General features: G+C 45.6%; 1 protein-coding gene across 5 annotated transcripts; it reads right to left on the reverse strand.

Annotated features, from left to right (window-relative positions):
• Positions 1 to 414: 414 nt before the first annotated feature.
• Positions 415 to 15774, reverse strand: LOC112278035 (chromatin modification-related protein EAF1 B). 5 transcript variants are annotated; one of them, XR_016501186.1, is made up of 29 exons: positions 15497 to 15753; positions 13960 to 14207; positions 13749 to 13803; positions 13347 to 13450; positions 11327 to 12824; positions 11090 to 11212; positions 10573 to 10842; positions 10217 to 10393; positions 9849 to 9932; positions 9484 to 9727; positions 9119 to 9286; positions 8738 to 8937; positions 8559 to 8597; positions 8216 to 8273; positions 7809 to 8020; positions 7350 to 7406; positions 6983 to 7063; positions 6667 to 6771; positions 6363 to 6470; positions 6051 to 6145; positions 5522 to 5758; positions 4819 to 5203; positions 4329 to 4472; positions 3524 to 3652; positions 2580 to 3350; positions 2249 to 2436; positions 1982 to 2155; positions 1053 to 1785; positions 415 to 912 (listed from the first exon to the last, which is right to left on the reverse strand). XR_016501186.1 is itself a non-coding variant. In XM_090247967.1 (28 exons), exons 5-28 carry the CDS (start codon positions 12413 to 12415, stop codon positions 727 to 729), a joined length of 5883 nt encoding a protein of 1960 aa, XP_090104093.1. In that variant the 5' UTR covers positions 12416 to 12824; positions 13347 to 13450; positions 13721 to 13803; positions 13960 to 14207; positions 15497 to 15774; the 3' UTR covers positions 415 to 726. The 5 variants fall into 5 exon arrangements, 4 of the variants coding, with proteins under 4 accessions (XP_090104093.1, XP_090104090.1, XP_090104092.1 ...); XM_090247967.1 differs by lacking the exon at positions 1982 to 2155 and having other exon boundaries at positions 13721 to 13803; positions 15497 to 15774; XM_090247964.1 differs by lacking the exon at positions 1982 to 2155.
• Between the last annotated feature and the right edge of the window lie 38 nt (positions 15775 to 15812).

The following is a 15812-nucleotide window of genomic DNA, read 5'->3' on the forward strand; positions in this document are numbered from 1 at the left end:
TAGCATCTCGGTTGTATCGTCAAACGTCTCCAGTGTAAGATTACTCTCGTTCTTCTCAACGTTCGTCTGGGAAATCGTGTTGCCGTAGTAAAACGAAGTTAGTTCCTGGTGGATTAGGGCAGAGGAACGAATAATTAGTGCCTAGACTGCGATTCTCAATCAAATTGTTCGTGAATTTTTAGTCTCTCTTCCAAATTCGTGGTTTACTCGTGGTTTCAGATAGAAGTCAGATATGTAGGGTGTCAAGAGGTAGCTATGTGTTGAAAATTTGTCGGTTGAATAGGGAGAGTGGAAAATAAGGATTATAAGTGGAAGACCATGTCTTTTTTTGTCATCACATTCTAATCAAGGTTCAAATTCAAATCACTATGCAAAACCTGGTAACAAGCATATCAATCGGAGCTGCACCAGTAATGGAAAAAATTCTGAACTTTTGATTTTGAAACAGGACGTTTTGTTACATTATGTCAATTCGCAGGTGCTACCACTACTCTGGGCACGAGAATGTACAAACTGGGCAGAGTAGGACTTTCATTCGTCCAAGTCCGCACCATACATCATGAATAGTGACCTCCACAGCATCCTAAAACTCAACCCTAAACCTGTGCTTCCGGGTTCTGGCAGACGGGCTCACCACTACATCCACCCACAAGAGTTGTGAACTCTAAAAATCGTGGAACACACTCAATTTGAGCATGACAAAAAGCCTCCGAAGTACGAACCCTATCAAGAAGATCCTGCCGCTGCCTCTGCTGATAGAGGGAAAGGACCCTGATTGACTCCAGAACCCAAGACATCGCTGGCAGAGTTCGTGCTTCCACTTCCACTTCTACCTGAAGCGCCAGCCATTTCAGATGAGCCTGCCAGACTAGACGATGACGAGGCCGCTAGCCCTCCATGCCACTGCCGCAACTGTACAGTGCCACATGTTTCGATCATCAGTCTACGTGCGACTTCAATGTCACAAATTCATGTACCTAAACCATGCCTCGCACAGTTCCTCCAATTCTACTTCATTCTGTCCACAGGTTTGTTGAAACATTCATACATACCTGCCCATTGTTTGTTGTCGGACCAGACATGGATGCAGACACGCCTTGATGAGTCCCGGTTGCAGCTCCGACTGGAGAAGTACCAACAATACTTGAACTTGTTGGCGGTGCCATCACCGAGGAGCCAGCGGAAGGTCTCACATGACTGCTTGGTGTGCTAGCTACTCCAGAAGAAACACTTAACGAACTGCTTGCCGGATTTCTTAGAGCACCCACAAATCCTACCTGTGATCCTGAAAGGCCCCTCTCGTTCACCCCCGGACCAGCTCCTACTTTTGGACTCACCAACCCTGGGTAGCCTTGAACCTCACCCATTCCATGTCCCATGTTTCCTAAACCCACACCTTGGATAGCAGAAGCAGCCGACGATGACATACCAATGTTTCTGTTCGACTGTATGCCTGAATTTGCCATTGCTGGAACTTGACCAGCTCCTGGACTGTTAGTCCGTATCAAATTGTACGTTCCTCCCGAAGGACGTAGTGTCTGGTTGGCTTTCCAATGCTTGCCCTGTGCTTCACCTATCCTCGAGTTCACAGAAGAGGGAAGGCCTACGCCATGCAAGTTCGAATTATTCGTTCCCATGGCAATCGTTCCACCTACCTGATATGGATTCTGCCCCGCCTGCGATGCCATCTGTGGACCGGCATGTCCTATCTGCTGCGCACCTGTTTTGACAAGCTGACTCGCAATGGGCACACCTACACTGCTCCCAGGATGTCGCATATGCAACCTGCACACAAGCAAACAAAATGAATACGCTCAACATCTACCTAAGCAAACACAAAGATCAACTGGTGGATTCAAATGCCTTCGGTACACAACTGCACATTTTATAACAATCAAAAATTAAATACAACACTTAGGATCCTGAGATCAGGTGGAAATTTTTCTCATGCGATCAATACCGATACTGGAAGTGGATCTACCTAGTTGCTTTGAAACCATCTCAAAAGACCTGTTCACATCCGAAAGAGCAAACCGCACTGGAGGAATAAACAAACAGCGTCATGAGCTGCTTCATTGTACGCTGCAACTCCTACGCGTATTCGCCCGAGGTAATCACGTGCTCATTTACTCACGTTTCAATTCAACCGGTGTCCCTATGAGTGCCAATTGAAAAAACATTCAGGCCAACTGCCAATTTGACCCTTTTTCAACATAATTCACCATCATCAAACCCCAACATCACTCACCTTCGAGTAGGCCCTGCCGCCTGCGCAACCTGTCGACGATGCAACTGCGGAGACTGCTGAGTTCCAGCGCCCGAAGATGCTGCCGATACAGCTTGCTGGCTTGAAGTCGGGCCTGAACAAGCTTGCTGTCCACTAGCTTGCTCACCAGCTTGGGACGGACTTCCCTGTTGTGACTTGCGCATTCCTCCCTGACATCAGCATTACAGTGCCTTCGTGAATCCCAAGATACCTTAATTTCAAAAACTAAATATGCACCCGGCACAATATTTTCTCAAATGAGTAACAAGAAGACAATATGCTCAACGACTTATCATAGCAACCTCGAGCGCACCTGCGCAGCCTGTTGGACATGTTGGTACCCCTTTTGCTGTCCCGCCACGGACGATACATTTGCTGATTGCATTCCATGTGCTTGAACATCAAGACCGCCCTGGGAACCTCCTGGCACGCTTGCTTGACATCCACTCGCCACCTTCGCAGCTAGGTCTTGAGATTGACCTACTCCTCTTTGTCCTGCTAGCACATGCCTATCTGGTTCACCTTCCAACTGACCGTTCGCATTGCCAGATGAAGTGCTAGCTTGCCCTGGTCCAGTCTGTGAAGAGACGCCCTGCATCAACATCGCTCCTCTACTCCCACCCTTCCCATTCCTCAAACCCTGCTGCTGTACAGCTTGCTGAGATGTCGGCTGTGCTATCTTAGGTATCTGTTTTGCCTGAGGGGTCTTGCCCCCAGTGCCACTTGGAGCGGTCTGTGCGACGGGCTCATTCAGCTGCCCTAATCCACCTGAAGAAGCTGGAGATGACTGCGGGCCTGGCGACCCTACAACTTGGGGCATAAGGGGAGAACCGCTAACTTGCTGCAGTATGTGGGGTTTTAGACTACTGTGTGCCTGTGAAGGAAGGATGTGGGACTGTGAATTCAAATTTTGAGTTGGGAAGCTTGGCATCGGCAGTTGAAGGGGAGGAACCACCATATGTTGACCTTGTGAATTAGCTGGAAGACCTCCAAGTAGCCTTTGCTTCTGGTGCTGTTGCCTTTGCTGTTGCTGCTCTCTCATGCGAGTTGGCACTGCAATGTAAGCTTGCGAGGGTCCTGGCACCTACAAACCATGACGATACAAGAGTAACATTCAGTTCGAAAGCATTCAAATTCAGCCCATCAAATATATATACAAATTTTTACCATTGACCATGTTTCCAAGTATCAGGCAGCTGATCCTCCAAGGACTCCACCACCTTGCATCAAAGGCACACGAGCGATGCATGTCCTTACTTGTTGATTTTGTTGCTGAATTTGTGCGTGTAATTTGCACGAGTTATTCATATGCTGGAGGTGCAGTTGTAATTGTTGATGATGTTCTTGATGCTGCTGAAGCGAATGCTGGTGTTGTTGTACAAACGACTGTGACAGTTGTAGTCCAAACATTCGTTACAATGGCACACATGTGTATTATGCATCTTTACAACTTCATCACAGATTCATCTAACCTAAAAGAGATCCGATAATTTAAAGTATTTTCAGGAGCCTGGTCCAAGAAAACTCCCCAATCAAGAGATACTATCGACCCAGAAGATGGAAATTGAACCCAAGAGGTTCGCATTAGGGTACAGGCCCAAACGACCTAGTCAAGATATTTTGATCTCAACTCATGTGCTCAACTCGATTTAAAACCACCAACCAAATCAAGCTTTCATTTTAGAATACTCACTTCAATAAAGTGCTACATTTCTTTTAGTATTACTATTGAACCGCTCATACACCAGTTCTCTTACTCACTCTCTACTTCGCTTCTCCGCTATCCTTTGTATGCAAAATTGGACCTACAACATCTCCACTCGAACCCAGGTTCAACCAAACCTATGCCAGCCATTAAAAAAAAACCTTAAAATTGAACCCACTCATTAATACTCTACTGGCTACTCAAGTTCACAAATGATATTTCTCGAAATAAAAATGGGATTTTTGAGACCCAAACTTTCTTGTAAAACAAACAATACTTATCCTTCACACATCCCAGAAATTTCTTTATCCAACTGTTCAAACTGAGCAGGCTCACAATGTTAAATATGACAATCACCTGGTTTGACCCGTCAGCTGCATTCGTCATATCACCGCCCCCCATCAGGCTCGATAAAGCAGAAACGGCTTGTCCTTCGCCCTGGTTAGCCAATGTCTGAAGCTGTTGAAGGCACTGCGTCCGCTGCTGCTCCTCCGTGCAATTCTGTAAAATCATCTCTGTTTCTCATCATTTAAAGCTTCTCAACCTCTTATTCCACTCACATCTCCCAGCATATACCAGTCTTAACAAACCTCAACAATCCACGATCGTCTCCACGTTCAATATCGCCCATATTCAATCACGTTGACAAAATACAAAGGCCAATGCATCACCGCTCCACGCTGCAACGAGGCTACAACTAATACAACCAACGCACGGCCTCAACTAACAATCAATGCACCACTACTAAAACCTCTACCAATATGCGTAAAGCAAACTAAAACATTTCCTTAACTGCTATACTCTGCTATTGTCGCCAACTAGGCACGCTGTGCAGAAAGTTTCTCACCCGTGCCAAATTCATCAAGTGCGCGATTCTCCTCGACATATTGGATGCCGCGTGGTTCGGTGACAGAGGATGCCTGCCGTTCGGACTCGCTGTGCCCATGTTCGAAACCAACGGTGGCCCCATGCCTCCCATGCCTGTTCTTGGAAGGGACAATCCACCACGGTTCGGTGCAGCAAGCATTCCTCCACCCGTGCTATTAGGTAACGAGGGAAGAACATTCGAATTTGACAACCCCCCAAGCACAGGCACTCCTGATGCAGCTGGAACAGCTTGCTGTTGTAGTCGCCGCGGGTTGAACTCCGTTAGTTTGCTCGTTGACATTTGCAACCTCGCAACTTCTTCGCTCGGAAGGTTCATAGTGCCCATAGGGAACCTCTGACTATCTCTGCACCATGAAACCCTTGGACTGATGAAACTCGCATATTAATGTCTTCATATACAACTTGTGAAACTCGCTGCTTTGCATGCCACCGGATGACCAACTTTTCAAGCACATGTGAAAAACAAACCCAATCCAGAAATGACCACTTCTACGCCTTGGACGAACCAACGAACGATACCAAAAACTCATGCAGAACCATATCCAAGTCAAGTCCACCGACTCCTACATAAACAATGATATCACCATTATCACAATTGCCACAAACAGAATAGTACAAGATGAGTACCTACTCAAAACACAAATCAAGAAGTAGGCCATTACCTGGCAGTTGCAGCGCTCATGGCAGCAGGAGACGCAGAAAATCCTCCTAGATGCGAACCATCTGTGCCTTGCAACGCAGGGGGGTGAGAGAGTCCACCAGCTGGGGACCTCATCCCCTGCCCAGGCATTGGCCCAGTGATTTGAGGCCCCGCCATACTTCTCAGAGAACCCTGTGGTGGGTGCGGGTGAACACCACCATCGCCAGTACTCGTCACCCGGTCAGCCAATTGCACGGGACTGCCATCCAATAAATGCTATTGCATCTCAGACTCTTGTTGAACATACATGTACGTACATCATACAAGGCATACACCAGCTGTTGTCTATTCATCCCTACACACAAACGTCCACAACTACACCCTCCGCACACTATACTTGCATATTCCACAAGGTTGACTTGCTACAGAAACGTTACATCATGGAATTCAGAAACATTCAGACGCACCAAAACACACAATCTCGTGCGTCACTTGTAACCTAATTCCAACTGGCACCGTCAGAACTGACCCACCAAGTTTGCTATACTTACTTTGGAGGACCACCGCTGCCAGAACAGAACTGAGAGATAACGATTCCGTGAGAAGGATGTGAAGCTTGCAAGTCCTTTTGATCTTTACACTCATTCTGTAGGAGCCACACAAACACCGCATCAGGAGCTAGTGAGAAACAATAGTCACCGGGTCACCGATCAACAACCATACAGGATCAATTGCAGTAACGCGATCATCGTATCTCAAAATACTCTAGCATTTAATCTAGGGTTCACACTAATCTCGAAGAAAAGCTCCTCGATGAAAGACTACACTATAAAATCTTCAAGAGCAGTGATTTAAGTCTTCACCGGAGTTTTCCGTGCACCATACTTTTGCACAATTACAACAATTTGCTCGAAGTGCTTGAGAATATCTTCTTCAGCTGCATTAAGACTCCGCGGGCCCCGAACGATACCCTGTAACACTCAATTGCGACTTCCATCATAAGAACAGGGACACTCTCAATGTTCACATATAATGGAATCATAGCCAGTGCGCCAAACAGTCGCTATTTCGAGACAATCCAAAGGTCAAACAATGCGTACACGCTAATAATTACTTCACAAGTCAATACTTCAGAGCATGCATGACATTTACTCAAACAATCTCAACCTGCGATGAGTACGGATCTTCCAGATTCTCCAACCCCTCTGCACCACCTCTCTCCATCAATGCTAGGTGCCTCTCTTTGCACTGCTGAGGTTTGCGGCAGATGCCCTAAACCACCACACACAATAATGAGACGCCCAGCTTTGATGCACTAGAGAAACATATAAACATGTCCAATACTGATATCATAATAAGATTATTAGGCCATAATCTGTTGAATAACCACTGCCTCATTTGACATCCATATGCAGCATCTTTCAAAACTTGCAGGCACCCACATAATTGGCCAAGCTACAAGGACCGGGGAAAAATTATAAACCTTTATTTGCGAATTCGAACTCAAAACGTCACTAACGAGATCCCAATTAGGACCTAAGTCGTGAACGAGAGCAAGAATAGCCTGCAAGACGCCTCAAACAATTAGCTATTTGCACCATCCCACAATCAGATCCACGCAGAAGATATAAACTACAATATGCACAAAGTTAAGTGAATGTATAAAGAATGTCAACTTGCAGCCCCCCTGCGTTGCCTTCTCCACAACTTGCCTACCCACCTAGCCTACTCAATTGACGCAACCATACCATAATCCCATTGAAAATATTTCGACTTTTCACGATCATCAATATGCTAACAGTTCAATTCCTTCAAACAATCAATATCAAAGCTGGCCTAGTAAAACATACTTGATCTTCGCCAGCTGACCAAGGAATACCTACTCGCATCGGCGTACTAGGAGGATCCTGCAAACCAACCGATTGCAATATCCAAAGTCAACATCAACTACGCTATCCACAAACTTGACCTGGATAACTTCCAATGTCGCAAACATTTGCATTCAAACTTCAGCTTGAACAGTACTTTCTTTTTACGTCTACAAACAAAACAACCTTGCTAACTCCAGTTTTCCACCACACACTCCAAAGTTTACGTATTAAAAAAAAAAGATATCGAATTCTTAACATTTAATAGCAACAGGAAGGTTAGCGTATATTCATTTACACCACAACCTAGGTCTTCTAGCAAATACGACTCAACTTTACACTAGCAAGTCTTCATACACCACGAACAATAACAACTCAAAAAAAGAAAATGATACCTACAATAACCATCCGTCTATCATTACCAATCAGCACAAACTTTACCTTATTCAGCCGGACTCTCCGATGACTGTCTCGAGCGCCGATAAGCCTCGTTAACTTATTTGCTCCCACTACAAAGCCCACATCTTGCCCATTAAGCAAACCAGATGTAAGGGCTGCCTCGGAGTTTGCCTCCGACGGCCTCAGAGGCTTCTGCTTCTTTGAATTTTGCTGATCAGACACACCCTGAGACCCCGACGCCACTGGCGTATCTGCTGTAACCATTGCTGCTATGTTAGCCCAACTCTATTGGCATATGCACCACCACATGCAGGCACACTGCAAGGTTGCAAACATTCTAATCGGCAGAAAACCGTAGCGAATAACTTGACAGCTTACAGAACACCAAACACAACACATCACCTCGTCCAAACATCACGCAATATGTTCACAACCAGGCGCCAACTTACCCAGGCCTGCATCAGATCCACCAATGACTACCAAATGATTACCCGCTTTACGTTTCACCTGCAAAAACCAAGTATACAAGAAACAGATTTGGAATGAGGAGGGATTCTGATATGTGATGCACAATGATCTCACATGAATCCCAATAAAATCACATTACGAGCATGCAACAATTCTACAGTTCACGTCTTACCATACCATGTATAGACCAATTACCCCATTCCCAATTTCACTGCCAATGCTCAACGAAACAAATATATGCATCTTATGCATGCAACACCACTTGTCCATTCGACAACAAAAAGACCACCAATAAACATCTGCCACCCCACCACATTCGCTCACCTGCTCCTGCCGAAGTTCCTGGGCACTCCCGTCCCATTCCTGAAATGTCAACAACGCCCATTTGCTTCAGCACGTGCACCAAAACACCTCTCGCATACAAAAAAATTCACCATTCCATGATTACAATCACCCAACACTGAACTACCACTAGCTTACACAAGAGTGTCTTTATATATTACCTTCACCGACGTGCCTGCACCCATCCCGCCATCAAAAGACTTGATGCTTTTCTTTCTCCTTTTAACGTCCACCCCAGCCGCTTTGCTACTAGGAGTATCGCTACTAACATCACGTTGGCTGAAATCATCCAGCAAGTCCAACCTATCATCTGACTGAGATTGAGAACCAAATCCCTTCTGTGCCACAACTACACCTGCACCTACACATGTACATGGGAAAGGTACGATTACTCTGAGTAAAGTAATCCAAAAAAAGAGCGTTCGTCGATCCAGCAAATCCGCAGCAGATACCATTGCTAACCTCGAGATTGTAAACATACATACCCATCGCGTTTACCACAATGCTGCAAAAGATCAACACATCACAAAAATGGGAATTACCTGGAGAAGTATTAGGTTGTGCGCAACGTGCTCGTGAATTTGTTGCCGATGATCGTTGACGCTTCACAGGGATGCCCCCAGGTAAACCGTTCGGTCCCAAACCTCCCGTAATGGATCGCTTTCCGGTTACAAGGGGCGAAGGTATGCCCAACTCTGAACTCACCACACCTGACGACCAAAAAGAAATCCCTTATAACTACCAACAATCCACGAACAAGAAGCTCAAGCTCAAAACGACTAATAACTTCGCTCAAAGAGGACTAGTAATTCCAAACTTCTATTCTTAATAAAGCCATTACGAACCACTAATTACACATAAAATCTTAGCAATACTTCCATCCGATCACAAACGCGCAAATTCGTACCTTGTAACCCACTTCCTTCGCCTCTTAAGCCAATACTGCCGGTTTTGATTATCTTCTTCCGCTTCTTCTTCGATATGCGAGACCCCTCATTCATGAACATTGCAGGTTCGTCTTCCTGTGAACCTCCACCATTCGAGAAGTCTCCGAAACTCACATCCGCTACATTACTTGCATCTTCAGCTAATTCCGCGGCAACCAGAGCCTCCGCCTCCGCAATTGCAACTGTATGCCTCTTTTCATACTCCTGCACAAGTACAAATATGTATTCTCACGCGTCGTCGGAGAACACACAAACTACTTCTACTTCGTTCAACTAAACATCCATCAAACTACATTTGCAATCGTTCACCACCATCATTCCATACCTCTTCGGACCTAGCGTGTTCGGCCTCCACTACGGCTCGATATGCTTCCATTGCTCCAATAGGTACCTTGTAAAACAGGGATACCTGATGCCGTTCTGAAAGAGTTAGCACAGTTTTGCCTACGAATGACTGCAAACAAACCATTCGCATTCAAGCAATGAGCCTCCCAAGCTATTTGTTTTCCTATCGCCACACCACAAGGATATTCAACAAACACGCACCAAATCTAATTCTTCCTGCTACACAAACGTGGCTATACCACAAATAGAACCTAGCAATACGCGCAACAAAATCCAAATCATAAATCCCCTTAGTCACAACAAGCCACCACACCATACTCGTTTATCGTAGTAAGATAGTACATGTACCTCATGAACTTGCTCCAGAATGCTATTGCTTAATCGATAACCCTCGGGCATCGAAGGGGCCTTGGCTTGCCAAATCCTGGCAGAGCCTGTTTCTTTCAACAGTTGAATAGCATACTTCTGTACTCCGCTAGGCTGTTTCTTAACGACTTTCTCAGCACGCACCGACTTCTCTAAAGTCTGATCACGGAAAATGAAAAACACCAGATTTAAGACAATGTTACATTACTCAGGCGGAAATATAGCTCCCCTCCTATGAGAAAATATTACCGGAAACAAGTAGCACGACTGCACTAATACGAGTCCCTAATACTGGACTTGCAAAGAGACATGAACTGATAAACTTCGAACGACTTTACCTCTTTCGAAACAGGAATATCCATTGGGACAACTTCGCTCTTGCTTGTGCTTCTATTATATTGCTCTTTTGTCAAACATTTGGCATCACATTTTTCCTTCTTAACTGCCGCTTCTGCAATATACCAGAAATCCGTCACAGCGCGTGCCAAAATGCTCGAGATTCTGCGGTGCTCCCCAATTAATCCTGCTGCCAAAAACTTATCTTCCCCTTTTTTCGTAGCAATTTCCAGACAAACATAAGCAGCCTGATACCTTTTCCACGTCCTCTCCTGAACGAGTCACCCACCACATTAGAGTCATAATATACCCACACACTACACTTTAAGCAAGCCCACTACATGTCAATACATCAAAAACATTCACGCTAATTGTAAAAGTATAATCTGCAACGCTACGAAAACCGAAAACATGAACAGAATGAAGAAGTAAGTGCATTCAACAGGAACTCAAAAACCGTCTCCTAACGAAACGAACTTGCTGCTACGCGTGGTTGTTGTTGTTTCAGTAACCGAGTACCTGCCAGAAGTCGTTGGCCATCCATTTCATTTCTTCCAGCACAAAATCCCAATGCGACTTTCGCCTTGAAGGCTCCGCAAACTTCTTAAAAGTCCTCCGCTCCTCGATTAGCTTCCTTTTCGCCTGTACATCCGGGTCACAACCGTCGCATTAAAACCTACAAATAAACCGTAATCACGACACACTTTACAAAGGATTTCGCACAGGTGTAATGGCATTCCAAGATGTCTCAACTACCTGGAGGTGCTCAGCCTTTTCGAGAATGAAGTCTTCGTGAGCCTTAATGGCCAATTTTTCTCTATGCTCCACGTTAATTCTGTCCACTTCAGTTTGTACTCCTGAATCTTGTCCCTTCTGCAACGGCAGAACCATACCTGAATACTTCCCATTTGGTGCACCAGAAATACTTCCCGACCGTCCAATGAGTCTTGAAGCACCACCTACTGCCGCACCCGATTGACCCCCCGTTCTCAATTCCTGAGATTCAGCACCATTGGTTTCTCTACCACCTGGCTCCGCCTCCGGAGAAAGCTGTTTGATCCTGTCCTCCACCACCCCTCCCTCCAAATTTAACATCAAATGATGACCGGTACCCTTCTTCGTGTCCACTCCTGCCCTCTCTCTGTGAGTCACCTTCAAGTTGCTACCTCCTCTTGAAGTACTCTTCAATGTTCTTGCATTTCTGTGCGCTGGCGCACCGCTCGAACCATCTGCAACACTCTCACTGCGAGACTCTAGCATCCCATGCCCACTCCGTGCCTCGAAGCTGTGGTTCTCAGGAACAACAACTACTAATGGTTCCCGTGAGATTTCTGCTGAGCCGAGCACCCTGCCAATATCCGCTCCTGAGGAACATAACGTAGAATCCACCTTGTCTTGTTTCTCCATCAACTGCTCGACGGATCCTACATCATCTTCAACGATCCCAATGAGATTCGTGTCCACGTCTTCAGCTGCAGCACTTTCCACCTGAGCAGCAACTGCACCACTGTCGTGCCTCTCCCCGGCGACGACCGTCTGTTCATGAGTCCCTAACCTGTCTGCCGGCTCGTCGGAACAACCTGCGCTAGCCAGACATTTATTGTCGGAATCCCTGTCCGTAACCCCACCAAGAGAACCAACTCGACCACCGGATGACTGTACAGTCTTCACAGGAGGAACTGGAGCTCTGTCCCTGGAGCTCAGTTCACTTGCGTGCTGCTCCAAAACCGGCCCGCATCTTGCTATGATCTCGTTCATAGGCTCATACTCCTGACTACCAGTCAATCCAACCCACTTGCTTGAGAGAGCATATGAGCTCTGCTGCGGCAAAACTTGGTAACTCATGGCTACTGAAGGTTCATTCTCCTTATTGTCACTGCTTACCGTGCCCTCCAACTGCACTACCTCACCGGCCGGCACCTCCTCCACCTCTTTTGGCAATGCATGGCCATTTCCAACCCCTTGACAAAGAGCCCTGTCACCGCTCACATGAGCTTCAGCCTTGGGTCTTGCGTGGACGCCATACCCAATACCAACGTCCGGTTCTGAAAGAGGCTCATTCAATGACTTAGTCGAATTTCCTACGCTCGTGTCTAATAAGCCCAAGCCTCCACAATATTCAACAACGCCTTCTTGGACGCCTGGAACCAACGCTACTGAAATGTCATTTATTTCCTCCACTACCCCTCCTTCAATCAATCCTTTGCTCAACTTACACGAATCACCATTGGCGACCGCATCGGCCTCTCCATCGCTGCCAACCAGCACAAAGCAATCGTCAACACTCTTACCAGAAAGGACGCTGTATTTCAAGAACTCAATTCCACACTGATCGAAAATCCTTTCCGTTCCTGGGCATTATCAAGCCTCACCAATGATAAGGTATGCAATTTCAACAAGAGTTACCAGTCGTATCTATCACCGCCGAATCAAATACTCGCCAAAAAAAGTGCGACAATTCCACATCGAAAGGGAAAGTCAAGCTTGCATCTCAATCATGGTCAGCTTTGGATGCTGTCCAGACACTGTGATCTTATACAATGTGCCCAACTAGCATCGAAATCGAGTACACCGACAAATCATAACTCAACAAAACCAAACATCTACACACAGGGCACAATATGCTACAGTAGTTAAGAGGTCGTGAGAATGCACTTGGGCACCTCCTTGACCAAGGAACAGGATTGAGATCAAGAGAGATATCGAACAATGATTTGAATAGAAACCAAGAATCAACACGGTACCAGAAAGATCAAATGAATAACACAACTTTCACCTCTTCAGAGACGACGCCGGGTAAGAAGGTGGCTGTGTTGGAGACAAGGTCGAAAAGCCGTCCAAGGGAGCTTCACCAAACTTAAAATCCAAAATCTCTCCTCCCTACAATCAACGTGGAAGCACACCGCAAACATCAGGTCCTCTTCCAAACGTATGAAGAGAGAGAATAGAACCATTCAAACTAAACCACAAAAACAAAGATCCACCACAGTTCTGCAACTACATATTTACACTCATACATGAGATCGAACCCAAAATAGCTGGAAGTCTACAAAGCTCGACATATATTCCTTTCCTCGAAATTGTACATCGTCAAATTTGATGTGGTGAAACATACAATAAAGACTACAAGGCTTCAAGCTTATGACATACACGCACAAACGAGTGCCAAGCAAACCACCTTCTCTAAAAACTCTAACTCCCTTCTGCGCTCCTCCCGGACAGCAAGATCCCGCCTGAATGAACCCAAAAATGCAAACACTGTTTCATCAATCCCAAAACTGATTCACAACTTGTCATGCAGTCAAAATCACAGGGGAGGACAAAACAGCCAGAAATGGCCACGACTTCAGCAGACTTCCCAGAAACAACATAAAGCCAAATTTCGAAACCTGAGTTCAGCTTGAGCTTTCTCAATTGCAGCGCCGCGTGGAGAGGATTCAATGTCTTCTATGGTGGCTGCAATATCAGCTCCTGCTCCCATGGGACCTGGTTCTGCATTGACTGAATTCTCAAACCCCGATGCACGTCCAGGGTCCTGCTTTACAATCATGCATTTTTTTTCTATCCTCTTCTTCCCTGCTCCGTGACATGACAGAAACTTCTTGTGCTCACCTCCAACACAGTATAATCTCTGAACCTGCACCGTGGTGAATGGTCATGACAAACACCCACACGCCAGCAGGTTGCACACAGAAAACACTCGCAACCATGAAAAGCGATTCTCCAAGCACAGCATACACACACTGTAGGATGAAAAGTAAAGTAGACCTCGCTTACATAGAGACATTTGTTCACACGCATAACAAACATTCTCACAGTACGTAACGCGCTCAGCCTAGACAATTAATTCAAACTTTATCACGACTTCACAACCTAGTGCAAAAAGCTCCATGCACCAAATCAGTACGCATTACACTCCTTCAGCAGACAGCAAACAGCGAACAACCACATAGGAAAATCCCAGTAATTTCCACAGAGCTTATCCGGTGAGGTCTAATGCGATTATAGGCTTGATGACAAGAGTTTATATCTTTTGCTAAGCGTGTTAATGAGCTTTTAGAACCACAATAAAGCAGCCAGTATGATGACAGGAAAATAACCAGAAAGGAGATAAATCCAATGTGGTGGAGACCGTTCCCAAGTACATGAAAGATGAAAAATACCATCGTAACAGTGCCACTACAATGCAGTCTTGTAGATAATATGAACCTTCTAAAAAACTTACATCCACAAGGTTTCGCGAAGCAGACATCGCTGCCTTCTCATAAACCTCGGGTAAACAACTAATGCATCCACACAATCCTAACACACCAATCTAACGTCCATAGTACAGACTAAAATCAAGGCACACTTCCACATTGCTGCCAAGGTGTTCTTTGGTAGTTTGGGACCAAGAAACTTCCATTCTCATGAGAAAATCATCATATCCAGGGGAAAAACTAAAAATGATGATAATAATAATCATAATAATAATAATAATAATAATAATAATAATAACAACAACAGATTTATTCTACGAATAAAATAGGAAAAAGGAAAGGAAAGGGGAAAATAAATAAATAAATAAATAATGCACACTATCGAGGCTTGCAGTGCAGAACCATGACTAGGACATGAGAAACACTAATAACACAGCTAGCTACAGACACAATGGATAGCACAAACAAGAGCAGGAGGGTCATCCGGCTGCCCACACATCGGAGATAATCATAGGCTAATCTTTCCCCAAAACCCCGACATCCAACAAAGACCACTTCACAATTCGGAAGAAACCCGCTACAATCCGTCACTACAGCCATCCATCCAACTGCAAAGACGAGATTTCAACCACGAAATTTCCAAGAGATGGTAGCAAATTTCCGAAGCAACACAAACCCCACCTACGAAACCCTAGAGTAGCAAAAATTGTCGAAATTGTCCACATACCTGGGCAATCAAACTCGCAGTCGGGCTGACGGGCTAAAACGACCCGAACACCACAAACGGCACCAGATGCCAGCGACGAATTCTTTCACGACATCTATGGAACTTCCGAAATCTCGATGCCTTCGCGACTCCTACCCCCTAAAATTCGATGCCGAAAACAATCCCACACATCCGGCATATCAAAAATTCGCGAATTTCATAACCAACGTCACAGTGATGACCTCATTTCAGCTTCGAATCGCATGCATCGCATCCCAATTGCTCCCCAAATCGTGTAGGTGTTCACGGAGGTCGTCGACGACGACGCTGGGACTCC

Source organism: Physcomitrium patens, chromosome 26 (assembly GCF_059467195.1).
Source record: "Physcomitrium patens ecotype Gransden chromosome 26, ASM5946719v1, whole genome shotgun sequence".
In the NCBI taxonomy this organism is placed as follows: domain Eukaryota; kingdom Viridiplantae; phylum Streptophyta; class Bryopsida; order Funariales; family Funariaceae; genus Physcomitrium; species Physcomitrium patens.

Bases quoted from the DNA above. Each gene is read 5' to 3' on its own strand.
- LOC112278035 (XM_090247964.1), bottom strand. From the start codon at position 14,120: ATGATTGTAAAGCAGGACCCTGGACGTGCATCGGGGTTTGAGAATTCA. The intron at 3,351-3,523 runs GTAAGGACATGC...CATGGTTTGTAG, and splicing joins TTCAGCAACAAAATCAACAA to GTGCCAGGACCCTCGCAAGC. The intron at 1,786-2,248 runs GTGAGTGATGTT...GCTTGTGTGCAG, and splicing joins GCGGCAGGGCCTACTCGAAG to GTTGCATATGCGACATCCTG.